The sequence below is a fragment of the Lepidochelys kempii genome, chromosome 10 (genome assembly GCF_965140285.1).
Source record: "Lepidochelys kempii isolate rLepKem1 chromosome 10, rLepKem1.hap1, whole genome shotgun sequence".
Classification (NCBI taxonomy): domain Eukaryota; kingdom Metazoa; phylum Chordata; order Testudines; family Cheloniidae; genus Lepidochelys; species Lepidochelys kempii.
In genome coordinates, this window is record NC_136389.1 from 67,579,391 (window position 1) to 67,604,977 (window position 25,587).

General features: G+C 41.3%; 1 protein-coding gene across 4 annotated transcripts; it reads right to left on the minus strand.

The window, feature by feature from the left end:
• Positions 1 to 126: 126 nt before the first annotated feature.
• Positions 127 to 19,425, minus strand: LOC140894996 (lamin-B3). 4 transcript variants are annotated; one of them, XR_012154022.2, is made up of 13 exons: positions 18,776 to 19,425; positions 14,946 to 15,102; positions 13,491 to 13,616; positions 12,054 to 12,224; positions 10,398 to 10,523; positions 10,009 to 10,229; positions 9,106 to 9,334; positions 6,447 to 6,554; positions 5,577 to 5,693; positions 5,374 to 5,481; positions 5,163 to 5,230; positions 1,891 to 1,925; positions 1,711 to 1,760 (listed from the first exon to the last, which is right to left on the minus strand). XR_012154022.2 is itself a non-coding variant. In XM_073304069.2 (12 exons), exons 1-11 carry the CDS (start codon positions 19,243 to 19,245, stop codon positions 1,914 to 1,916), a joined length of 1,845 nt encoding a protein of 614 aa, XP_073160170.1. In that variant the 5' UTR covers positions 19,246 to 19,425; the 3' UTR covers positions 127 to 1,760; positions 1,891 to 1,913. The 4 variants fall into 4 exon arrangements, 3 of the variants coding, with proteins under 3 accessions (XP_073160170.1, XP_073160169.1, XP_073160168.1); XM_073304069.2 differs by lacking the exon at positions 5,163 to 5,230 and having other exon boundaries at positions 127 to 1,760; XM_073304068.2 differs by lacking the exon at positions 1,891 to 1,925 and having other exon boundaries at positions 127 to 1,760.
• Positions 19,426 to 25,587: the final 6,162 nt, after the last annotated feature.

Sequence of the window (25,587 nt, forward strand, 5' to 3'; positions counted from 1 at the left end):
ACTTAGCTCTTTAGGTGTATGTTTCTTAACTACAATTAGAATTCAGACAATACAGCTGTTAAAATACTCACTTTGCTAGAAAGATTTAGTTTAAGTTTAAACAATAAACCCCCAAGAGTAATACTGTACATGGAAAATATCTTTAATAAAAAAAATAATTGAACAGCCCAAGATTATAAACACAGCAAGATCATAAACAGAGCTTATTTTAAATTCTAAAGTGACAAGGTGCAACAAAATGAAGGATTTGGGTCTGCTAAAATATGAAAGGCCAAATTCAGTCACCATTTAGGTTTCCAGGGTCTTAAAATACTATATTTTAATTAGTCCAATTGAAGGGAACTCTAAAGCACTCTAAAAAGCATGGTCCTAACATGGGCCAGATCTTAAAAGTTCAGACATACTATGCAGTAGAGACTTTTGGCAAGGCAACAAAATGCTGAAAGCTGCTCCGGTGCTCAGATGGGGCTGCATTATCAGCTAACTTTTTAAGCAAGGAAACAGACTTGCTTTGCTTAACTAGGGACTCTTGCTGGGCCATTTCCTACCTTTTTAGTATAGCCACTAGGTAAACAAAAAAATAAAGCTACAGTGGCTAACTGTAGTGGCTACCCATGATCAACCCCTCTATGTGCTAGGCATTTTAGCTGTACCTTGTTACAATGCAATATTAATCCACTTGAACTCAGTGCTCTAATAGGGAACATATCTAGCTATTTGACAAAAACAGAAGTTGTCCTCACCTCAGTTATGAATACTGAAGTGACAGTGTAAACTGCACATCTGTATTTCACATGTTTAATAAGCACAGGAACTTTCTTAAAAGGGTAAGAAGACTTAGCAATCATTGGAGTGCAAGATCTCTAGCTATACCAAACTGTTCAATTAAATTCTATCCCCATTAATATTTTGCCAAGTAAGCCGTTAACTTAGGTATGGATATATTTAACCACAGTATTGCTATGTTGGCATCAGACTCAGTTCACATTTATAGTACAAAGCTACTCACCTCAAAGTTTAACACTTCACTATACATAGTTTAATAAATACAGATTTTGAGGTTAACAGGTACTAGGCTATAGAAACAGTATAATGGTTGGTTTATTTAAACACATGTTTTACAAATAGATTGCTCATTTTAAAACTTTACACCAGTAGATCATCATATCATTTGGCTTAGATCTTGGGGTGTTTGAAACAAGGATAACAATTTGTTCTGACTTTCAATTCAGTGGAGTTGCACAAGGTGTAAGTCAAGGCAGTATTTGGTCCACCTAAATTTCAGTCAGGCTTGAAACAGTTTTCCTTCTAAGTCTGCTTTTGAGAAAAATATTTTGAATAAATCAGGAGTTTAGAAAGCTGGAGCTATTACATTTGTGAGCAGTTACCATCCTTGGCTAGGAAGAGACATGCCTAGCAGGAGGTTATTGTAAACTTTAGGGCAAGTAGTTGTGGGTGAATAAATCAAATACTTCTATTTGTCCTGGAAAGAGACTTAGAAAAAGGAAATGTGCACTTTGATCTAGTTTCATTGAAGGCAGGGCCCAATATCAACAAATAGCATCCTCCAAAATTGGAAACTTCCTTTCGCCAAACACATCTGATAGGGGAAAAAATTCCTAGATTCACATGTTCCAGAAGCTGCTGAAAATTCATGCAGTCTGAAGGGTCACTTTGGTTTAAGGAGTGGTTTTAGGTAGTCACTACCTTGGGTTTAGTTACATGACAGAACAGCTAGGATCTTCATTTTGCTGGAGACACTATAAAGAGAAAATTAAATAGGTTAAACCAGATGAATTACTGGGTATACACAGTTTAGTATCCCTATTGTAATCAAGATTCATAAGAAAGAATGGAGAAAAGTGCATGATTAGGAGTTTAGTTATTTACCTTCTAACTAATTCCCACGTGGTTTATTCTTTGTCCTAGAGAAAAATTTTGAAGGTTAAATTTATTTCTGCATGAAAGGAAAGGAAAAGCTGTAACATAGAAGATGACTTCTGAACTGCAAACTGCTCAAAGCAAGCAAGACAGTAGAGAACTCAAAGCTGGTCTTACATACATGCAAAACTCATGCTTTAAGATAGCTAAAATGGCATAGGGCAAAGCAATAAGAAAAAGTTGTAAGATAGCCTTGTTAAAAACTACAGCACATATTCTTTTCACCTATACAATGCATGATGAATTTTTACAAATCTCTTCACTACTGTTCTGGCTTTTCCCTCTTGTAATACTATAGGACCTTATGGCTCTCACAGTATGGAGTCTTGCTAGTTAAACCATGTTTTGTTAACAGATGGTAGCAAAACAGGTTTTAGCTGGACATTCTTATTACACAGTCAATAGTGCCTTCAAAGTTTTAGGCTGCTAGCAAAGATGTGTTGGTATTTTTACACAGGATTATAAAAAATCTTCAGTATGTACTGTATTTGAATTTCAACCTGGTTTAAGATCTTAAGTAGAGCCATCTTAGAAAGATGCTGGCTATCAATAAGAGTTGTTTAATGATATATTAAGATGAGCCACAAGAAACGTACTAGATTCAAAGCTTTCATAGCAGCAGACAGAGGGGTTAGTTTTCCTTCCTCAGCTTGAAGTGAGGCTAATGAAAGCAAAGCTGTCAGCCTCAGGGTTGAGTATTGGTGCTCAATTAAAAATGGGAGCTACAGTTTAACAAATAGAGCTAGACTGAAAAATGGAAACATTTTCATAGAAACATTTTGTTAAAGAATTTGAAAATTTTCCAACCCAGCATGAGTTAAGTGAATCATGGGATTGTGGATGGGCAAGAAGTTGCTAGTTTGCATAGCAAAAACAGCTGAAAGATGTTGAATCCCTGCATATCCTTTGATTTCTATCCCATTTTGCTCATCCTGCTAGGACAGTGTCACTTGGGAAAAGGAGTCAATTTAATTTTAGACTAATTAAGCAACCTGTCTCAATCTAGTTTCAGACAGAGTTCATAATGTTTAATATGAAGTCCAAGTATCTTCCAAAATAGCTTAGGAGTGTAGAATTGCACTCCTTTAAGGAATGGCAAAATGTGTTTGTCTCCAGTTTTTATTCAGGAGCTCACTTACATGACACCATAAGCCACTCATGAAGGTTAACAGATGTTTTGGACCCAAGCTGATTAACAATTTTACCAAGACCATTTTATTAGAGAACAATGATTCAGTATCAATTTGTTCTTAAAACCACAGCTTCCAAACACTTGAGGGGGAACGTTCTCTTCAAACTAGAGTGTCCAGTTTGTGTGTAGACGGTCATTATCTACACCAGCAGGTCTCAACTGGAGGGTATGGGACACAATGAGCCTTCCTACTCATAGAGCTTGCAATGCCACTCATTCATTGAGGTTTGGCCCAGCCACCTCTCTATGATAGAGGGCCAAATTTCAGTGAGTAATGTGACCTGGTGCATAGGGGTCACAAAACCCATTAGCACTCTGATACCTACAAATATTTCAGGGTATTAATGAACTTAAAGGTTGCCTAGCCTATGCAGTTAGACAGTAGAATCAAAAGGTCTGATTTATTTAAGTTAGATTCTACATTAGTGTGTTTGGGGAGTTCCAAGTTGAGATTAGGGGTACATGGTTTTAAAAAAATTTAAAATCCCTCCTCATCTACAGCAACATTTCAGAAAGTTCTGTACCTTAGTTCTGCACTGTAAGGTTGTCACCAACATCAGGAAGAAGTTATTCTTCCAAGACCCTAGTACTGTAATTAAGTGCCTGTTATTTTCCCTTCTAAAGCACCTGGATGTATATTGAACAAGAGAGACAACTGGTTCATTCTGTGTGGAATTTCCTGTATCCCTGGTATGTGTGACTTGGAGCAAGAACTGGTTTAGTACAGCCAGTCATTTTCTAGGATGAGACAGACTGTAGACACTCTTAAGACCCAGGGCTGCAAGTCAGTGCTCAATACTAGATTCCTGTACTAGAAGGTGCAACTCCAAAGACCAATTTTATTCTAATGTTTGACTGTTTTTTGGGGTGGTAAGAGCTCTGAAGTTGGGAGGGATACCTAGATATCCCTCCCAACACAGCTAGTATAAATCAGTCTACTGGTTTGCATGACTGTTCCAGCCAAACTGGGAAGTCCTACAGGAGTCAGCACTTTCAGTCAGAATGCTGAAAGTTGTTAGAGGAATTCACAGCTGTGAATAAGTGATGCAATACAAGTCTTTGTACCAAACTTTAATTAGAATTCACTTTTAAGTGATTTAGGTGACCAGCACAAAGATTAATTGGTGTATTAGATTTATCACTAGCTGTTTTGCAATCCACAACTCAAGGCTTGTTTGGAGTGTGTGGGGTAGTTCTTTCACTTGAGACTGATCCAGAAAGTGGCCACAGAAGACACTAGTTAACTTGAAGCCAGAACATGCTTACTCTAACAGTAGGATTATGAGTATGCTTACTCTAACAGGGGGCTTACTTAACAGTAAGACCTCCATCTGTTCTCTGATCCCATCTGAAAAGTAGATGCTAGTGGGAGGTGGGGATTAAGCAGATACCTATATGCAGTGGATAAGTTTCAAAAGCACCTATTAATAATGGCCATAGGAGCCCAAGGCACTTAGGAGTATCCAAGGGCTTTTAGTACATTTCAGTGGAAATATTTTCCTTCTATAGTCCAGATTTGAAGTTGCTATTCTGAAACAATAGCAAGGACACACTGAAATTGGATATTCCAAATGAAGGCAGTCACTCCCCATTCCCTCTTCTGTTTCCACAATTGTGCAACCAACAAAAGATTTAACTAGGTTACAGTACACAAGATTTCTAGTTGCAATACACTAGATGCACAATATTGGCATAAGTATTTTGCCATCATTCCTGTCTTATACTACAGTTAGCTGGTGAATTTGTTCCTGGGCATGAACAAACATGAAAGGCTCTGCTAGTTGTAGTTTCAGTTAAATAACCAATCTTTTACTGGTCAGAAAGTTAAATAAAATGTGAACCTCTAACTACAGCAACATTGTGCTCCCAGGTCAGATATGTGAAGCACTGCTTTCAACTCACGTGCAAAGCCATGCAGAGACTAAATAGAGGCAAGAGATTTCAGCACTACTGATAAAGCAAACATTTCTGCAAGAAAACAAGCACAATGTGCACTCTGAAACATGCATGATGCTTGCTCTGGTCTCACCTATTTTGTGATGCTCACAGGAAACACAATCATGACACCAAACAACATTTCTTTTTTCTTCTTTTGGTCTGACATCAGGGAGAAAAATGGCAAGAGTTGTAGGCCATGGGCAATACTTTGGGGGCATGTTTTAAGTACTGTTAACTATTACAAGCGAAAGCCATTGATTACTTCTGTTGCTACTCTGTTCTGAATGCAGAAAGATTCTTACCCGACGATGAAACTCCATTTCGCTCCCTGTTATTTCTTCTTCATCAAACTCATCATCCAGTTCACCTTCTCCTCTGGATACATGTATGATCTTCCGTTCTGCAGTCTCCTGCAATAAGTTGTGTCCCCCCAACAAAATAAGCTTATTTGTTCTTAAGCAAGTTGAAGACTAGAAAAAGTGCAACTGGTTATTGCTTCACTTACCTCTCCATCGGCATTGATGAGTGTAACACCAATGTTATCCCCAGTTCCCCAAGACCGCTGTGATTTCCAGACCAGATCACTAGGACTCTGGTTTACACCAGCATCAGCACCCCAGATCTTGAGACACAGAGGAGACATTTAACGGATGAGCTTTAAAAAAAATCTTCATTTTAACAGTCAGTAGACTGGTATTGGAACATTAAAGGCCAAATTCAGTTTGGAGTAAGTGTCTATAGCTCCCATGTAATCTACACCAAGCGTGTTGAGGGTAAAATCTGCTGTGAGGTGCTCAGAAACAGTTCTGAGTTGGTGGAACACTTAGTCTACCCACTAGGGCAGTGGTGTGGAAGAAGTGCAGCAGGAAGAGCTGCTAATGGGAGGCTCTACCTACTATACCCTCTGAATGTAGAGAGTTCTTGTTTCTGGCCACCCACTTTGTCCTACTAAGCCAGACTTTTGAGGTCATTTATCTAGTGCCCTAATCAGTTGTGTGGGAAGGTGACAGGAAAAATTGCACAGGTTAGAAAGTGAGCATTTATGTTCCCCTAGCCCATTCCCCACTGGCCCATTCTTAGCTTGTAATGGAAGAAAACTAAACATCTTAGGCTCAGACTATGCCCCACTTCAACAATTGCAAGTGCAGTTGCTTCTAAAGTTGGGATCAGGCCTCAACTATTAAAATGGTGCTAACTTATACTTAGGTTTACCAGTCATGCCATCTCAGTCTTACCAAATTGTTAGGAGAAAAAAGTTCCCCAGCACGGGCACTAAGTATACTTGCCTTCTTTAAATGATGGTAAAAAAACTTTTAAAGTCAAACAATTACTTGCTTGGCAAGTCAGATTGGCAAGGCAGTGTTAAGTTACTTACCGTAACTACTTGGCCTGCCTGAAGGACAAACCGAGCAGGGAATTTGTATATTATTTCAGACAAGCTTCCAAGTCGTCGTCTTAGTACCCAGCCATTTAGTGATTGATCCTGCAATTAGGAAGGCAAGATACCATTACAAGAGGATATGAAGTTTGTAACTAGATGGACAACCTAAAGAGATCACACCTATGTGCTGTTGCCATTTGTTAGTCTAGGCCAGGGATCGGCAACCTTTGGCATGTGGCCCATCAGGGTAAGCCCCGACAGGCTGGGCTGGTTTGTTTACCTGCTGAGTCCACAGGTTCAACTGATTGCAGCTCCTACTGAGTCAGTTCTAGACCAATGGGGGCTACAGGAAGCGGTGCAGGCCAAGGGATGTGCTGGCCACCCTTCCCACAGCCACCATTTGCCTGGGACAGCAAACCACAGCCAGTGGGAGCTGCAATCGGTCGAACCTGTGGACACAGCAGGTAAACAAACTGGCCCTGCCCACCAGGGGCTTTCCCTGGCAGGTTGCTGATCCCTGGTCTAGGCCATTTTACATTTCTACATTCTGGTCTGCAAGGTACTGTTCCTTTCAAGACAGGGGTCATTCTTAAAGTATAAATTTAATTTAACACTATGTTCCATATTAACACTGAAGATTCTTGCAGCAGTGGTTGATCCCATAAGAGTTTCTGAAACAGCAATCAGCCGCCATGTAGTAAATATTAGACTTTATAACTATATACATGTTTGTCTCAGCCTCACCATGCACTAGATTTTATGAAGCATTCAGGATAGCCAATAAGCAGCTTTTAATTCAGGGTAACAGGTGTCAATAGCACTTCTTCCTTTTGGTTTAAGAGTGTTTGGAGACATTACTTCAGGATAGTGGTTATGAAAGTCAGACTGGATCATCTTCTCCAATGAAGAATGCCACCTCTGTCAGGCTTCTTCACCATTTCAGTCTACATGTGTTCTCAGCTAGGATTATGCTGACTATTTGGGACATTTCAGAACATCCTTTTTAATTATCAACTTTTCCACATTAAGACTCCCCTTCTCAGTTTCAAGTTATTCATTAGTTCAGAAGACAGGTCTTTGACAGTCCCAGTCAATAAGGGGATTCCAGACACTTAGAATGGTTCTAAAGTTCTCTACCCAAGGTAAGAACTGAGACCAAGAGGTATGGTCTGAGAATCTAACCTCTATCCTACCCTGCAGCTATAGTTCATTGTTCACATAGGCTTGTTTGGCTGCAGCGTTACAAGTTAAGACGTATTTGAATTGCAGAGCTTTTCTATAGTCCAGTTGCCATTTTAAGAACTAATCAAGTCATACCCTCTGCTTAGAGCAAAAGCTACCCTTGTAATGCAGAATTTCCCTCCTGTCCCTGTTAGTGTCTAGGGCTCTGCAATTTTTGGGAATAGGACCAAACCACTTATTTGCAGAATCATCCTTCAAATCTGTGATTTCCCTGTTTAAGACATTCTGGTCCACAATCATCCTGTCCATCCCATAGGCAGTAGAAAGCCTGCCCCGGGAAGGTAATCCAATGGCATTGTACCTTCAGAAGCCAAGATCTCTTGGGGCAAGGGTGTTGTGCCAAGATCCTTAGCCTCTGTGTGAACAGATATCATGGAGTTGGTTAGGAATCTTATGCCCCTGAATTGTCCTCAGTCAGAACAGCAATACAAGTATTACCCATTCCACTTGTTACTCCTCTAGGGAATCTGTAGCAGTCAGAAGTTGAAAAGTTTCCTGGTCTGTCTGACCTTCACCTGGGCATTCTGCTCTGAACACCTCCACAAAACTATTAACTCTCAGCACGAGCGAGGCAGGGATTGTGGGCAGCTTGGGCTACTAAAAGCTGCCTCTGGGTAGAGACTCTGCTGCTCTGGTTCAGCAAGTCACGTTTAGAATGTACAAGAGTGACTTTGAGAGCTGTGGATGTTGTCCAGCCTTTGACAGGTAGTCAGCCTAAAGCTAACCACTAACTGGCCAGGGTTGGGAGAGCCTACTTTGGACCACTACCTAATTTGGTAGGTTACTCCACACATTCTTAACATGCCAGTTGAAGAACACTGGGATATCAATCTTGACTGTGGCTTGTGCCAGGCCTCCCAGCACAGAAACAGTTAACTGAGTGAGCAGAACCCTCCAACACCAAGCAGTTAGATATTTGTAGACTGTTGGATAGACTGGGTCAAAGCTATACGATTAATTGGGCAGCACAGTAGGAGCCCTGCCACAGCTAAAACAGTAAGCTACAAGGGATCTAAACAGCTATTGGTATTATCTGACACTAAGCACCTTATGTAGCTTATCAGAAGTGCTTTTATCCTTGATTAAGCTGGACTGATGGTGTCTGTGGATGCAAAGAGACCTATAGCTTTCAGTAAAGTTGTGTCCGTTTCCCACAAACGGTCTTGTGGCTGCTCTAACTAGCAGCAGTTGCTATTGACCATTTCTTGAATATGGAGATGGGTATATTATTTAAACTGGTTCTTGAGGATCGAGAGAGGAGTAATAAAAAGCAACATGCTGAACAAACTGGGCCTTGTTACTAGGCTAGATGGCACCACTTAGTTTAATGTGCTGACATTGGTTTTATGCATGGGAACAGGTGGTTGAAGTTTGATGGGCTATTTGCCATTAGAGAGCAGGGAAGGAGTACCTCATCCGAGTTGTTTTTAAGTTTGACAAAATTCCCTTCTGTGTCAATTTCTTCTATGGACACATTTCCTGAACATGATGCATGCTGAACAATCTTAAAGCTGACACTGTGCTCTCCCTTTTTGGATTCTTTCAGTTTTCTCTTTTTTCCATGTAGGAAGCGATGCCCATGGCTGGTTGTTGCCTGGGTTGCAACACTTTGGGAAGATGGACTAGATGACAGTTTTAGCCTAAAAAGAGTGAAGTGACCATGTTAGGTATGCAAGTTGTGCCTACCCCATTGTGCCCAGACCTAGTGTAGCTTCCCCTCTGCCCACACCAGCTTAGTTGAAGTCTTGAAGGTGGTATTTTATCTTATGGCAAAGAATCTCTCAAGTGAACAATGTGCGAAAGCTTATGGCCTGCTTTCCAATTTTTGCAAGCAGAGTTCAGAGCAAGCTATTGCATTTCTACCTCCTCTCCCTGTCCCTCAGCTGTTGCATTAGTTTCTTTCCCTCATGGGCACTGCAGGAATTAAGATCTCCAGGAACAAACCCTCTATGGTAAGTTGTTAGGCAGCCAAGGGACTTAAAGCATTGAGAGTTAACATTACTATATGGTCTATAGTAAAGTTTGAATCCCTTGCTGCCATTTTGTCCCTTCATAATGTTACTAATTGCTGTTAGAAACTTCATGTACCTTCAATCCATGCATTTATCATTTAGAAGAGATTGCATATATTACAGCATAGAGCCCATCTTCAGTATTTTACATACTGAAGCCAGTAGTTGAAGTTCTCCCAGTAGCCAACTGGGAACAAGATTAACTTCAGATTTCTCCCCTCCCACTCAGTACATAGACTTATAGAATGAAGGTATGTTGGAGGAAGAAAAAGTCTTCTTGTATTGTTCATATTGTATCATACCTCTGTTCTTCTCCTTCTAGCATCTTTCTGTAGGCATTTATTTCCAGATCTAGAGCCAGTTTCACATCTAGTAAATGCTCATATTCTTCCAACTGTGCTTGCATCTGCCGCCGCGTTTGTACCATTTCTTTATCTTTTTCAGCCATACGCCTTCGATGCATCTCACGGTCATAATCCAGGGTCTCCTGTAACTCTCTTATTCTGTTCTCCAATACACAGTTCTTAGATTTAATGAATAGGTTTAGTTATCAGTGATTATTTTGAGTAAGATGCTAAAAATAGAGCTCAGTAAGAAGAGCAATTTTTTTGGGGGGGGGAAGCAGATAGTGTGCAGAAAATACAAGTGTCACTAAGGAAAAAAATCTAATGACCTCATTGAAGAACGGTACCTGGGTTTGATAATGATTAAGCTGGGATGTCAGAGTGTCAACTCTCATCTTTGTTTCCATCAGCTCCTCCCGAGCAGCATTGGCAAAGTCGCTATTTTTTGCAGCAGAAAGTTGGGCATTCTCCATCTGTGAAGAAACAGTTGTTAATGACAATTGATTAAGACTCTGGTGACCCTTCCCTTTGTTCTAGTAGAAAGGGTTACCAAGTGATTTACAGATACAGATTTAGTTGCATGTGTATGAAGATGTAGAGTGTCACAGTTGGTATAAAATCAGAAGATATTTTATCATCAATTTCCACTGAAATCAATTTACCAAGACACAATTCAACATCACATAACCCTAATCCAGCTCTCCACCACTGCCTAAACTATGGAATATTTCCTGTTACACAGAAAAGTCGAAAAGGCATAGAAATGAAGCCACTAGAGAAGAAACTCAAGTTCACTAGCCATACCATGGCTAATGGAGTAGGAAGCTGCCTTGGGACAGTACAGGACACTAGATAGGTTTCTTTGAGTGCCAGTAATCAAATGCTTCTTTCACCCCAGTGCTGGTACCAGAGCTTTGGGAACAAACAGGCCTATATAGCCATGTTTAACAGGGTATTCAGGAATCAAACTAGTCCTAGAGAAAGCAGAGAGTTTGAGATGTTCCTTTAAGAAAAGGGAAAAAACTGGAACAGCCAGCAGCAGGACCCCTACTGAGAAAAGAGAACAAGCAGGGTAAAGGTAAAGTTAGTGAGTTGAAAACTAAACAGGAAGAAAGTGAGAAAAAACAGTTCAAGGAATCCACTCAGAGGAGTACAAGCATGTCTCTGCAGATAGTACAGAGGGCTTGTAATACTAGAAGTGTCTCCGTTAATAAAATTCTTGGACCAGATTCCAATCTCACTCCAGATTTTTCACCTGTGACTGTGGTATTTTGGTGACATTATCTATTGTAACTGGACTCTGTTCTGGGCTGGGGGTGACACCATTAATATCAAGGTACTTGTGTAATCCTGTCCTGGTAGGAAGGTTGAAATTCTATCAGCTACTAAAACTGGTAGATTAAGTTAATTTACCTTCATTACATGTCTGCACACATTTCTGTTAGAGGAATAATTAACTCTGCTGTAACTGGTACACAGTTTCAAACTTAGTACCATATTTCCTAGGAATTAAGATCATGATATTGGCAATAGAGTAAATTCTGCTCAATTATACCACATTAGCTTTGTTATGATTGACCTGGCCCTGTGCCTATAACATCTATGCAGAAAGTTTAGATTTGTAATAAGCACGTCAGAACCAAGACTGAAGTTTGCTGATGGGAATGTATAAAGTTTTATAGTTCATACTAACTATTCCTGTTATGGAGGATAGTATATATTTATGCATCTCAACCAATTTTATAGGATAGGGAAGTGACAGCAGACAGCAAATTCAATTGGCAGATCTTAGACTGTTCAGAGATTAAGGGATTCAGGATACTGGCTCCTACTGCAGAAAGTCTTCAATTAATGGGCCTCTCCTCCTTGAAGCAGATGGACCATACTCTGTGTCAAATACATTAGTCAACTAGTTTAAGGAAGTGTTAAATGCTTCCTTGTCATATGAAGCTGCAGAAAGCATGACAGCTTGTTCACTTGATTTGCAACTTTTGAAGACTCACTTTGGCACTGAATGTGCGCTCCAAGTCATCTTTGTATTCTTGAATTTGTTCTTCATGCTCCTTTCTAAGTCCTTGCAGAGCATCTGAAAGTTTGCTCTCAAATTCCCTTTGACGGCCAGATTCTATTTCCGCTATCCTGCTCTCATGGAATCTTTTTGTTTCCTTGAGCTCCTAGAGGAGGAGAAAAATATATATGGCTTAAAGGTCAAATGAAATACCACCATTTAGCTAGACAGGTTTCAGAGTAACAGCCGTGTTAGTCTGTATTTGCAAAAAGAAAAGGAGTACTTGTGGCACCTTAGACTAACCAATTTATTGGAGCATAAGCTTTCATGAGCTACAGCTAGCTTGAGTAACTGATCTTATGCAACTGCTTTAACAATAAACAATGTAGCAAGTCACATACTCAATACTAAAGCAGATGTCTACTGTCAAGTACTTGGTCATTTGTTTTTCAATCACAGGGGATTTAGAGATGGAAAGGCTCATTAGGTCAAGTTCATCTGACCCTGCTGGGTTATTTTCCCCATAGTAAATCTATTACTTTCCATTCTTGTTTTAAAGATCTCCAGATGGGTCTCAAGCTGAAAGTGTATTCCCCTGCCTGTTCATTATGCTGTCACACTTTCCTAGTTACCACTCTAGCTAGAAAAGACAGTAGTGCTTTTTTTAAAATGAAATCAGAAGTGTCTTTTCCCCTACTTGTCTTTATTTGAAATTCAGTGGGATTTTGGCTCTTAAGTCACTTAGACATTTTTGAAAATTTCATCCTAAAAGTTCCATTCTACACCTGAATGGAGACTAAATGTAATTAATCCTATAGTATATAGAACCTGATTATGCAGAGTCACATGAAAGATACAAAAAGAAATAGGGGAACACAAGTTCTTGTTTTTAAGTTCTCTGAAGTTAGTGGTTGGTTGTTTTTTAAATTAAACATCCAAGTAGTATTAGACTGTAGTTATCTTAGCAGGTGTAATCTGAGAGAAAGCTAAAAATATAACAGTCAAAATTGTAAAGGTTTCCAGGTGTTTGCAGAAAGCCTAAAGTAAACCAAATCTCATCCTCCAGCTGGTAATTGTTTAAACAAAAAACCACACACACACCTCCCACATGTATTAGAAAATAAACTTAGACTTTATGGGTGATTTACACTAGCATAATACAATAGTAACTACTGGATTTCAATGAAGCTGTGATGTGGAAGGAGAGACATGCTCAAATATCATATGAGATACTGATGTTACCTAAATTTATGCACATCCCTGGAGTCTACCCACCTAGGTGGCTTTTGCTGGCTGGCAGAGGGTCATAAGGTTGATTCAGCTAGTTACCTTTTTAGGAATAAGTGCATTTTAACATTGATTTTGTAAGGGTATCCAGGGGCAATAGCAATTGGCATCTAGGAAATCCTTGCTAAAATTAACTTAGACATACATCTTCATGAAGGCGTTTCTGGAATGTCATTTGTTCTTGCAGAGTTTTCATTTGGTTTTCCAGGTCCACTCTCCTCAACATTTCTCCGTGGAGATGCTTCTTGGTATCTTCCAATGCCAACTTAAGCTAGGAAAGTAAAGATTTTTGTCATAGGTCAGAATGCAAGAAGTGACATTTTTACACTAAACAGTCAAAGATTAGATTTTAGAATTACTCCTACAGTCAACAACTTTGAGTAAAGGAAGGAACCTTTCTGATTTAGTTCACTATTAATTTATATCAATAAGGCCCAGAATAGGTTTGGTGTTCTTCACACAGAAGACACTTGCAGTCTTGCCCCATAAAGCTTAATGGAACAGGGCTGCTTTCTGCTCCATAAGTGATGAGATCTCCAGAGTGAACTAGGCCTCTTAAACCAAGTATAGAGAAGCCTCATTAATCACTGAGCAGCTAAGTTGTAGAACTACTGTTTTCTAACCCTACCCAGCCAAGGAACCCAGTTATGCTAGGATTATCAGTTGTACAAGACCATTGTCATTTCCCTCCATAACACTAAATGATCCAAGCCTCTTAATTTGAGAGGAGAATTATGAAAATCCAAAGGCCTGAAGCCAAGATGGTTTGCATTTATTATAATTAAGTCTTCCTTCTAAAACTCAATTATATCCTGCAAGTGTAATTCTTACACTAAGCCAACATGTCTACATTTTATGGCAGCATTTTAAACCATCCTAGTGAAACAGACACTTACCTCATATCTAAGAGACCCCAAACTGCAGTATTATATTAATCTCCAACTCCTAAAGAACTCTAAACTGAGCTAATAAAATCCTAAACCCAAAACTTAATACATTTCAGGCAATTTTTACAGTAAGAAAGAGCCTTTAACAAAAAAACATCAAATGGATAGAGGGTTTCCTCTTAAAGTTAGGGTAAAGTACTTAAGATACAGTAAGAAGGTCCTTCAATCCAGGTGACTAGGTAAACATGAATTTTTCTCTCCCTAGTATGCCATTTCAGGGGAGGCTACACAGGCTGTAACTGCATGTTAAGAGCAAAGTTCAGTCTCATCTACATGGACAGGACCAAAGAGGGTCCTTCAGTTATAGAAATGAAAACTAGACGACGACAATGGCCCTTCTGTCTTCATAATTTAAAAATTCGTGTTATGAAGCAGGGTTACAAGCCTTGCAACAGGATTCCATGGCACAATATTTTGGTCAGCGCAGATGGGTGACCAGGATATGTGCTTTCATCAAAATTCTGTAAGTCCGTCTCTCCCAATCCTTACCTATTAAGTACAACAAACTTCATGAGTTTTTAAAAACTGAACTTTTTGGGGACAATAAGATTGAACAGCAATTCAAAGCAAAATATAGAGTCCAGTATGGGAAGTCATAACTGAAATTCTGGTATCAACCATGAAATAGGGTAGATTCTATGCAACAATCTTACAGTGACTATTTGATCCTTTAACTCTTGAAGGTTGCCCTCCAAACTTCTTTTTCCACTCAAAGCGGTTGCTAAGTCAGCTTCCTTGGAGTTCAGCTGAGCATCAAGGTCTCTTATACGAGCCTGTGCCAGGTTTAAGTCAGCTTCTTTTTTAGAATTCCTGCAAGTGAAAGTTTTACATTCATAAGTTTACTGCTGGTGTGAAGGGAACTTATTTAATCTTGCTTTCTTGTCTATTTATAAAAGGTTAAGAGTAGCACTGGAGTATAATTCACTATCCACCACCACCCAAAAGAGTAAACTAGACAATACCCAAATGCAAACATTGACATCTGTATTTCATTGTACCCTAGAGTCACTAGATCATTTTGTACATGCTCTTACAGTGCTCACTGCAGTGGCATTGACCCCCACCCACCCATCTAAAGTAGTCACAAATTTCACTATCTCCCATTGAGCGTTTTCGGAACAGACAGCAGCTAGAAGCTCTTGTAGCAGTGGCTGTGACAATGGTGAGAGCAATTCTCCTTTCAAGTAGCTAGAGGACAGATCTTTAAAATAGGACATCTGCTAGCCAGAGAGAAGGAAAAAAGTGAGTCCTATGAAAGGGCAGCAGTGGTAGAAATGCCAACAATCTTTTCTCACCAGCTGGGAGTGAGAATGGGCACTGCCCCTTTGACCTTCAAATAGGACCCTTAAAATCTTTTCTTTCACATCTTCCTCTGGGCTAGGTGATTTACTTCTCTGACTAGCACATTTGGTAAGTTTTTCAAGCCCAGGTTTAACATGTAATGCCAGGACAGAGGGGGAATTTCAGTCAGCTGAACTGTTAGTTCAGTTACACCTAGGGTGACCAGACAGCAAATGTGAAATTGGGACAGGGGTGAGGGTAATAGGAGCCTATATAAGAAAAAGACCCCAAAAATCAGGATGTCTGGTCACCCTAGTTACACCCCCGTGTCACACCAGGCACGTGCTTAGCATCTTACTTGGCTCAGGTGGACACTAACATTAGGGATGTTTAATTGTTGCCTCAAACTTTAGCCAAATCTCTGGTAAAGCAGCTCCGCTGACAGGAAACATTTCTGGGGCCATCCACTAATCCAAGTGCCAGCAGCCTGTAATGGCACCACCCATGAGAGAGGGAGGAATTTTGGCCCCAAGAGACCACCATCCTGGCTAGGGTCAGAGTAGGGCACAAAGCTGAGCATGCTCACTGGGAAAGATGCTCAGTCACTGGCCTCCTGGAGCCTAGGGCTTAATAGAGTGTGGTAATGTGGAAGGGGAGGGGAGAGGAGAGAAGAGATGAGCCAGGAGAATGGTATCGGACAGCCAGTAGGCCTCTGCCTCAGGACTAGACGGGCTGCCAGGCTCACCCACTTCCACTTTATTCTCAGAGGGAGATCTGACCCCAGCATCCAGGAGAGGATTCTGGTAAAGTGATTTTTATGTGGAAAAAAAATATAGTGTAGGAAGTTTGGTGGGGCCATGAAGGTATGCACTGGAAAGTATGGCATGCCCACCTCTTTCCCCCAGCAATAAATAGTGCTAGGGCAGGAAGTGGCTATGTGGTTTTGGCCAAGCACAAAAGAGGACTCATTGAAGGCACCATAAGGTTTCTGGCCTCAAACAGCTATGACAGATTTGTTAGAACAGACACTGGAAAGTGACATTTCTGATTGTCAGACAGTCCTTTGCGCAAGTTTAGGATTGTAAGGAACAATCCCTTGTTTTCTCATGGTGAAAACAATCTGGAAAGTGGATGAGTTGTGAGAGTTTAAGCGCCAGGGTTTCCAATTGGACACTGAATTTGTCCTCTCTCCCCTATCTCACAGTACAATTGTGTATTATTGCTGTTAATACAAAAAATTAAGACAATTGATTCCCCTGCCAACAGCTACTATAAAATTCAAATAAATCTTTATTCTGTGTAGTCATGAGCAAGAGGACAGACATTGTAGGTCATCTGTTCCCATTCATGTGGAATTCTTATTCTACAGGTTGAATTTTATTAGACTCATCTTCCCTTTGTGGAAATGTGCTGCCATATTCCTGCCATCTAGAAGGCTACTTTACTCCTTTAAAACCAAATTAAACATTACTCCTTAACATAGACAGTCATTCAACAGCTATGCTGGCTTTTAGAATTGTATAAGCCATTTCATAATTAGCCAACCACTAAGACAGTCCCGCTACTAGGAATAATGGATGCCACCCCATCATATACAGAGTTATTTTTATTCTTCCTTCAGTCCTCAAACTGAGATGTGGATCTCAGATTGACTAGAAGAGCTTAAGCCAGTATTTTCAAAGCCTGTTTCTTACTAAAGAAAACAAAACATTGGGGTTCACCTATGTGTCTAAGATCTGAGGACATCCAAACATTCATAAGATTCACTTAAGAGGCCCCATTTTGCATCACTGCATTACACATTGAGGTGGAACTATTATATTTGTATCTCTAAAACCAATTAGACCAACTATCTTCCTGTTTAATACACATGTTCTCTTCCTGTACCGTCACTCCTGTTCTGATCCTTCTCCTGCAAATGCGATGAGACTGAGTGAGCTGGTTTGACTATGCCAGTCATTCCTTTCAAGCATCCTGCAACTGATTTGTCGTCAGTTACCACTATTCATCTAAGTATGCACTTGCATCTCAGTTCTTAATATACATTAAACGAGTTGTACTAAGCACTAGGTAGTAAACCAAGATAAACAACTAATGGTTATTGCTTGCAGGAGGAGTGTTGGATACTGTTCACACCATAAGAGTTCTAAGCTATTTAAAGGGTATATCATGTTCATGACAGCCAGGAAGATAAGGTTGTTCCAAGACATCGGAGATGCTTGCAGTTAGACTGCACAGAAACAAGCACCTCTAAATATTAGGACTTCGATCTAGTACATCTTTTGCTGAATGCACTGCATATGTAAGCACTTCACCATTTTCAGGAGGCGGTAAAGTCATTTCTAAAGCCTAGCTGCTTCAGAAAGTAAAAAGCACCAATTCACAGGATTACAGATCAGCCAAGTCTAAGGTTCCATAAACAAAGCCTGCGGAGTTATCTAAACACTAAAAGTAGTTGAAAAATTTCAGAACTGGCACCAGCCCTTTCCTTGCTCTCCAATCACAAAATGAGAGATTAAGTTTTTACGAAGCTTAAACTTCTGAACCAAAACCAAGCATGCAAGACAAGCCCAAGAGTTGTAAGCTGCTGAAAGTAGTTAAGTAGAGAAAAGATTTACTTCAGTCTAGGAACACCCAGAGGCTTTATGCCAAGAGCAGGCAAGGGTCTTGTACAGGTTTGGAATGGGAATACTTTAGCCACCTAGTCAACAGCTAAACCGTAGGAATACATATTGGCATGTAAAGGACACATTAGGGTAGGAGTCTTAACCTAATAGGTACTTCTCGACAGGAGTCAGTTAAATCAGGCATCTATATGCCATACCCCACACGGTTAATCCATTAAAACCGGGCTGCCTCATAACGCAGTTGAGGCCTGTCATTTGTTTACAGGTGAGCGATCCCCCTATGCTTTTATCAGTTCTGGGAGATGCAGCAGATTTCGTTGTCTCTGGGCTCTAAGCACCGGTTCCCGGGAAATCCCGGTCAGTAGCACGCACCAGTCTGCGAGCTGCCTGCAGGAGCAGAGACCAGCAGGGAATTTCGAGAGGCATTTAGCTATTGGAAGAGAGGAGGGGGGAGGCTGCGCTCCCAGTAGCCGCTGGAGCCACAGGATACTCCCCCTGCCATGTGACGGGGCCAGGCCTTGAAGAGCAGCCTCTCGCAGCCCGGCTAGCGCAGAGGGAAGGGAGGGGACACCGACCTGGCGTGCAGCTGCCGGTGCTCCTCGCTGAGCTTGCCCAGCTCCACCTGCAGCGTGGCCCGCTCGATAGCGATGCAGTCCAGCGCCTTGCGGGCATCGGCCAGCTCGGTCTCGTAGCGGAGCCGCACGTTGCCCAGCTCCCGGCTGCTCCCTTCCTCCTGCTCCGCCAGCCGCTGCTGCAGCGCGGACTTATCGGCCTCCAGGGCCCGCACCCGGTCGATGTAGGCGGCCAGGCGGTCATTGAGCTGCTGCAGCTCCTCCTTCTCCTGCAGCCGGCTGAGCCGGGTCGGGCTGAGAGGGGAGAACGCGGCCGAGCGACCCACAGCTCGCCCGCTGCCTCCCGGGGTGGAGGACACGGCCGTGGCCATGGCAGCGTCTCTACGGGCACGATCCTCGGAGCTAGCGCGGCCGCCGCCGCCGCCACCCGGGGCGCCTCGGGCTGGGCGGGCACCTTCAGGCCCCTGCTGCATCCATGGCAGGAAGGAAACGCCCCTTTGCAGGTCACCCCCAAACCCAGCCCCTGCACAGCCAAGGAGACATGGAATCCCGCTGCCCGCCCCCTGCGCGCCGCGGCCTCTCCCTGCCCACGCTCGCACTGAGAGGCGCAATCCGGCTCCCCTGCTCCGGCCCGGGTATAAATAGCCACCACCAGCTGCAGTCCCAGGGTCCTTCCGGCACGGGCTGCGGCCCGGCGGCAATTTAAAGGGATAGAGCTGCTGGATAGAGGAGTTTCAGAGTAGCAGCCGTGTTAGTCTGTATTTGCAAAAAGAAAAGGAGAACTTGTGGCACCTTAGAGACTAACCAATTTATTTGAGCATGAGCTTTCCTGAGCTACAGCTCACTTCATCGGATGCATAAAGTGGAAAATGCAGTGAGAATGTTTTATACACACAGACCATGGAAAAATGGGTGTTTATCACTTCAAAAGGTTTTCTCTCCCCCCACCCCACTCTTCTGCTGGTAATAGCTTATCTAAAGTGATCACTCTCCTTACAATGTGTATGATAATCAAAGTGGGCCATTTCCAGCACAAGGGGGCTGCACCAGCCCAGGAAGCAGAGGCAATTGGATATAGTTGAGTTGGATATAGTCCTGGTCAAGAGGTGTGAGCTAAGACATGCCACTCATGGGAGTGGGGAGAGCCCATTAATACAGTTGCTAGCTCTGAGTTTATATTCAGCACCATAAAGGGACAGATTGAAAATTTCATATTTAGAAAAGCGTCCTTCCTTGTGCTACCCACAGCCCCGTTCCAGGGCTTAATTTGTGCCAGGTCTATCCCCCTTCCCCCTCTAGGTTTGGCAGTTTATATCCCCGGCACCTAATTGCTTGAGCCCCTGGACCCCGTGCACATCTTTTAATTCAAATTTCAAATTAAGCACTGATGTGTTCAGATTATTACACACTAAATAATCTTTCATATCTCACTTACCTTGTCCGGTTGGTCCTTTGCTCTTTGTTTACCTTTATTTTATTTTAACATTTTAGTCAGACTGGTCAGTGAAAAATAAATTAGTCTTTTTTCATTGTTTGTTTCTAGCCATTTTTAGCTTTAAGGTCAGGTTCTGGTTCTGGTTCTCATCCATGTACCACAATGTGCAATGTTTTGGATGCAAATTGCTTGGGGGATTTTTACATCCAAACAAAAATGTTGTCATTTAAATTTGAAGCCAACCTGAAAACAATTCTGTTAATTTTAAGGTTTGATAAAATTGATTTTTTTAACAACACTTTATTTTTGTAATGTCCCTTTCATAAGGAAATTCACTGGCGGTTGTCAATTTCCTTTATTCTTATTTGAGATTGTAATTTCCATTGATGACTCCTACTGTTTGGAGGGCAGAGCCTGTGTTCTTTGCATACTCAAACCTTAGGCAAACTCCCACAAATTTTATTGGGAGTTTGCCTGAGTAAAATTGCAGGGAGGATTTCAGAATGTTGTTATTAACATTATTTATCATTTGTATTGCAGTAGTTCCAAGATGCCTCAATCAAGATCAGGGACCCCAGGTGTTAACTACTGTCTCTACACAAAGTAAGAGAGAGTTCCTTGCACTCAAAGAGCTTGCAGTCCAAATATGCAAGACAGACAAAGGGTGGGAGTGGAAACCGAAGTATAGAAAGGTGAAGTGGCTTGTCCAAAATTCACAGAGCAGGTTAATAGCAAAGCTGAGAATAGAACCCAGGCCTCCTAGTCCAGTGCCCTATGTATACCATGGTGCTTCCCACTAGATTGGGCCCCAGGTGCATAAAAAACAGGTAATATTTTAAGACAAATAAGTGCCATCTATCCATTTTAATGTGGTTCCATCACTCAGACTGCATCATAGTCTCTGAAGAAAATTATTCCAACATCTGTTTTCTTTACTAATAATACGACATAGGTGATTCGGAGATGGTTTAGGTGTAGTTTGTGACTGTGGTACTTTCAGCTGTGTAGGCCCATGAAGAAGCTACACTACTTTGAATGGGGTATAGCAAGCTGCCTATTCTGCCCCTAACCAGCTCTGCCGGCCAGGTACTATGCTGGGGAGAAGCAGTCACAACTGTGCTCTCACGCTGCCTCCTTTTAGGCAGCGAGGCTGAAATACTGACTCACCTGAAGTCTTTGGCAAAACTTTGATGGACTTCAGTAAGGCAAGGATTTTACTCCGAGGCTCAGATCTACAAAGGTATTTATGGTCTTAACTTTTATTTTAGGAGCTTAAATGCTTTTGTGGATTTGGGCCTTAGCTTTCACAGAGTTGGTAGGAAGGAGCAGAGATTGCACTCTCAGTAGTGTTGTAGGTGGCCATTGTGGAGTGCATCTTGCACCCTCCCCATTTTATATACCCTACTGCTACATGCCCAGGACATTCTGGCCCTTTATGTACAAATGAATTAAGCCCTACCCTACAGTTTACAATGTATGAGTGGTCTGCATGCATTGTAAATTGCAGGAGTGGGGCCCCAAAGTCTTAAAATGTCTTAAAGGAATAATCAGGGCTTTAGTAAATTTATGGAAGCACTTTATAACTTGCATTCTTCATTGTTATTATTTATTCATGGCAGCCACTTCACAGGCTGCTAGGCACTTAACAAAACATACCAGAAGACCCAATCCCTGGAGTGACGAGCCAGCTATCTAATCATATCTACTATACACGAGAAAACTACTAAGAGTTACATACAATAGATGCAAAAAGAAAAGGAGTACTTGTGGCACCTTAGAGACTAACCAATTTATTTGAGCATAAGCTTTCGTGAGCTACAGCTCACTTCATCGGATGCATACTGTGGAAAGTGTAGAAGATCTTTTTATACACACAAAGCATGAAAAAATACCTCTCCCCACCCCACTCTCCTGCTGGTAATCGCTTATCTAAAGTGATCACTCTCCTTACAATGTGTATGATAATCAAGCTGGGCCATTTCCAGCACAAATCCAGGTTTTCTAAACCCACCCCCCCGCACACAAACCCACTCTCCTGCTGGTAATAGCTTATCTAAAGTGACCACTCTCCTTACAATGTGTATGATAATCAAGGTGGGCCATTTCCAGCACAAATCCAGGGTTTAACAAGAACGTCTGAGGAGGGGGTGCCATCATGTGCCAGCAATGCCCCTCTGCCATGTACATTGGTCAAACTGGACAGTCTCTATGTAAAAGAATAAATGGACACAAATCAGATGTCAAGAATTATAACATTCATAAACCAGTCGGAGAACACTTCAATCTCTCTGGTCACGTGATTACAGACATGAAAGTTGCGATATTACAACAAAAAAACTTCAAATCCAGACTCCAGCGAGAAACTGTTGAATTGGAATTCATTTGCAAATTGGATACAATTAACTTAGGCTTGAATAGAGACTGGGAGTGGCTAAGTCATTATGCAAGGTAACCTATTTCCCCTTGTTTTTTCCTACCCCCCCCCCAGACGTTCTTGTTAAACCCTGGATCTTTTACACTTTTACACTTTCCACAGTATGCATCCGATGAAGTGAGCTGTAGCTCACGAAAGCTTATGCTCAAATAAATTGGTTAGTCTCTAACGTGCCACAAGTACTCCTTTTCTTTTTGCGAATACAGACTAACACGGCTGTTACTCTGAAACCATACAATAGATGGGGTAATTGAAGAATGGGTGACTCAGGGTTTATTCTACTCTTCTTAATTTGGTCAAATAACAGCTGTAAAAGACCAAAAGCATAAGATTGTATTTGAAGTGGCACACAGTTCATGCAACCATATGCAACATGACAGTGACATATGATCATCTAGTTCTTATCCCTGTAAAAGTAACAGGAACTTCTTCCTCTTCTTTTCTGCAAATCAGCTTCATTTCTTACTTTAATATTGTTATTTGCCAATATAAAGATTGATTCAAGAAAACTATTGAGGATGACTTAAATCTGAACATGTGACTTCAGGAGCTACATGACATGTAAGGGCAGACATTGGCTCTGAATCCTCAGTGTCCTACAAAGGCTCAGTATGATCCTATGTCATGATCATGTGTGAGGGTGTCGTGTACTATCCAGCTGTTCTGATGCATTTGGAACAAATGTAGAAGAAAGCAAGTAATCTGCTATTCTAAGAATCTTCACTTTGCTTCCCAAAACTTATGTAATAGATCAAACAAAAAGTGCTATAGGAGAGTGTTCAAAAATAGACACAATCAGTTTTATCTGTTGTATTCTTCATCTAACCCCCCCATGCAAGAATAGGAGAAGACAGCGGAAGGTACATTATGAGTGGACAATGGAAATCAAGAGCTGATTCTGATTTTCTGCCCTAACCTCACTTATTCAGGATTGCAGTCTGGGCTCTTTACACCACTTGGGTGGAGGAAAGGGGCTGGAATCCAGATGGAGCTCCTCATTGGGGAATCCCCACAAATTAGGCTAGATTAACTCTATACCACATTTCCAAATAGCTCCAGGCATAGAGGTATGTCAGGAATGTCTCAGGAGCAGGAAAAGATGCCACCAGAGTACACTAGACTATGGCTATTCTGGGCTCCTGTGTGTTCCACAGGCAGCCATGCCAATCTGTTTAATACCCATGTAGGCAGACATCCATAATTTAGAGCAGACCTTGGAACTACTCAAAGTTATGCCCTGGGCTCCACAGGATCAGGCCAGAATTCAGAAGGTGCAAAGATGGCATAAAACCCCCTTTGCTCTTTTCCCTCTTGGGCAACAATACAGATTCTGGCCCATGGTTGTTTTCTGGATTCATGTTCTCTCAGCCATTGAACCCCAGTGTTTTTTTTTAAGGGTTGTATATTGCATTGCATCATCCCACTTCCACTTGTGCATTTGCACTGTCAGCTCTCTGGGACAGGGATTGGTTATATGTTGGCACAGTTCATCTGTTGTACAGAGCTGGTTAACTTGCAGTGCTACAAAAATGTGGCCAGATTCTGACACTTTTATTGGGGTGGAGTAGGACTTTCCTCCATGTGTGATATCATTGGCTGCAGCGGGGCTACTCATGGAGTAAGGTAGTATTCAACATGAGTGAATGAATTTGACCCATAATAAATAATTAGAGCTGCACAGAAAAGTTCACAATCACAATGAAATACAGCAAAATCAAAAACCCTCTGAAATGTTTGTGGGTTTTTTTCCCCTATTTCTTTTACCAGATCTAGAACTGGTGAAAGAAAATGAAAAATGAGAATGAAAATCAGGGGGAAAAAATCCAACAAAATTATTTGCAGGTTCCCCCCCCATTTTCTGACTAACTCTATCAATAATAATCATGAACTGACAAGGTTCTAGAAGTCCCTGCTCTCTAGACGGACATATCCACCTGATATATGACTGATCTGAACAGGTTTTCAGACTGATATAGTTTACAAATATTGTTTAAACAAAAATGTTTGAGGCTAAAGACAGTAGGCAGGCTGGATTCATTAATATAAAAATAATGAGATCTGCACTGGCAAATTCTAGGAGTGAATGCAGAGTTTACATAGTTAGCAGAGGTTTTCACAACCTATCAGCAGTTTCCCTTCTCTTACATCCTCTCTCCTTTTTCATTCAAGAGGACCCTTTCCTCAACCAGCTTTTGGAGACAAAACAGAACAGTGGACAGCCTCCAGAATTGTATTGTAACAATAAAACAAAACAAAAAAACCCAGTTTACATACCACTACTATTTTCCTGGTTTCAGAGTAACAGCCGTGTTAGTCTGTATTCGCAAAAAGAAAAGGAGTACTTGTGGCACCTTAGAGACTAACCAATTTATTTGAGCATGAGCTTTCGTGAGCTACAGCTCACTTCATCGGATGTTTTAAGTGAAGAGGATTAAACTGGATGCATTTGAATGTATGAATAAACATTTCTCATAATGATCAGTTTATGGACAGGACACTCGCAAATCAGCCTGTAAACATTCTAATACTTCTGGCTCATGCATTAGTCCTCAGTGCTTCTGTCTCTGTACCGAGCCTCACTGAAATGGGATTGTGAGACCTGACAGCTTGATAATGGTTGTGCTAATGTATTACTAATAATAACTGGATGGGAGATGGAAACTCCTTGAGAAAGTCAAGAGTCTCCCACCAGGAAATTAGAGCAATAGAAGTTAGAAAAGTAGTATATACCACAGTTAAATACTAGACTAGAGTTGTGTGGCTTATAAAATGGATTGGAACACACCTCACTTCAAGGGGTGAAAAGGCAAGTACTGTCTTCATGTCACTGATTGTAATATACACAAATAGGGATTTAACTCCCTTCTTGGCCTTTGAATCATACAAAATATCCACACATGAAATTTCTATGTGGTATCGTACACATAATACTTGACTTATCTGTCT

What these genes read in the sequence shown, in the direction of transcription:
- LOC140894996 (XM_073304067.2), bottom strand. Translation starts at nt 19,245, where the DNA reads ATGCAGCAGGGGCCTGAAGGTGCCCGCCCAGCCCGAGGCGCCCCGGGT. An exon ending in AGAAACGCCTTCATGAAGAT is followed by an intron (nt 12,225 to 13,490) that starts GTATGTCTAAGT and finishes CTCCTCCTCTAG; the next exon opens with GAGCTCAAGGAAACAAAAAG. An exon ending in AAATGGAGTTTCATCGTCGG is followed by an intron (nt 1,761 to 5,373) that starts GTAAGAATCTTT and finishes TTCTCTTTATAG; the next exon opens with TGTCTCCAGCAAAATGAAGA.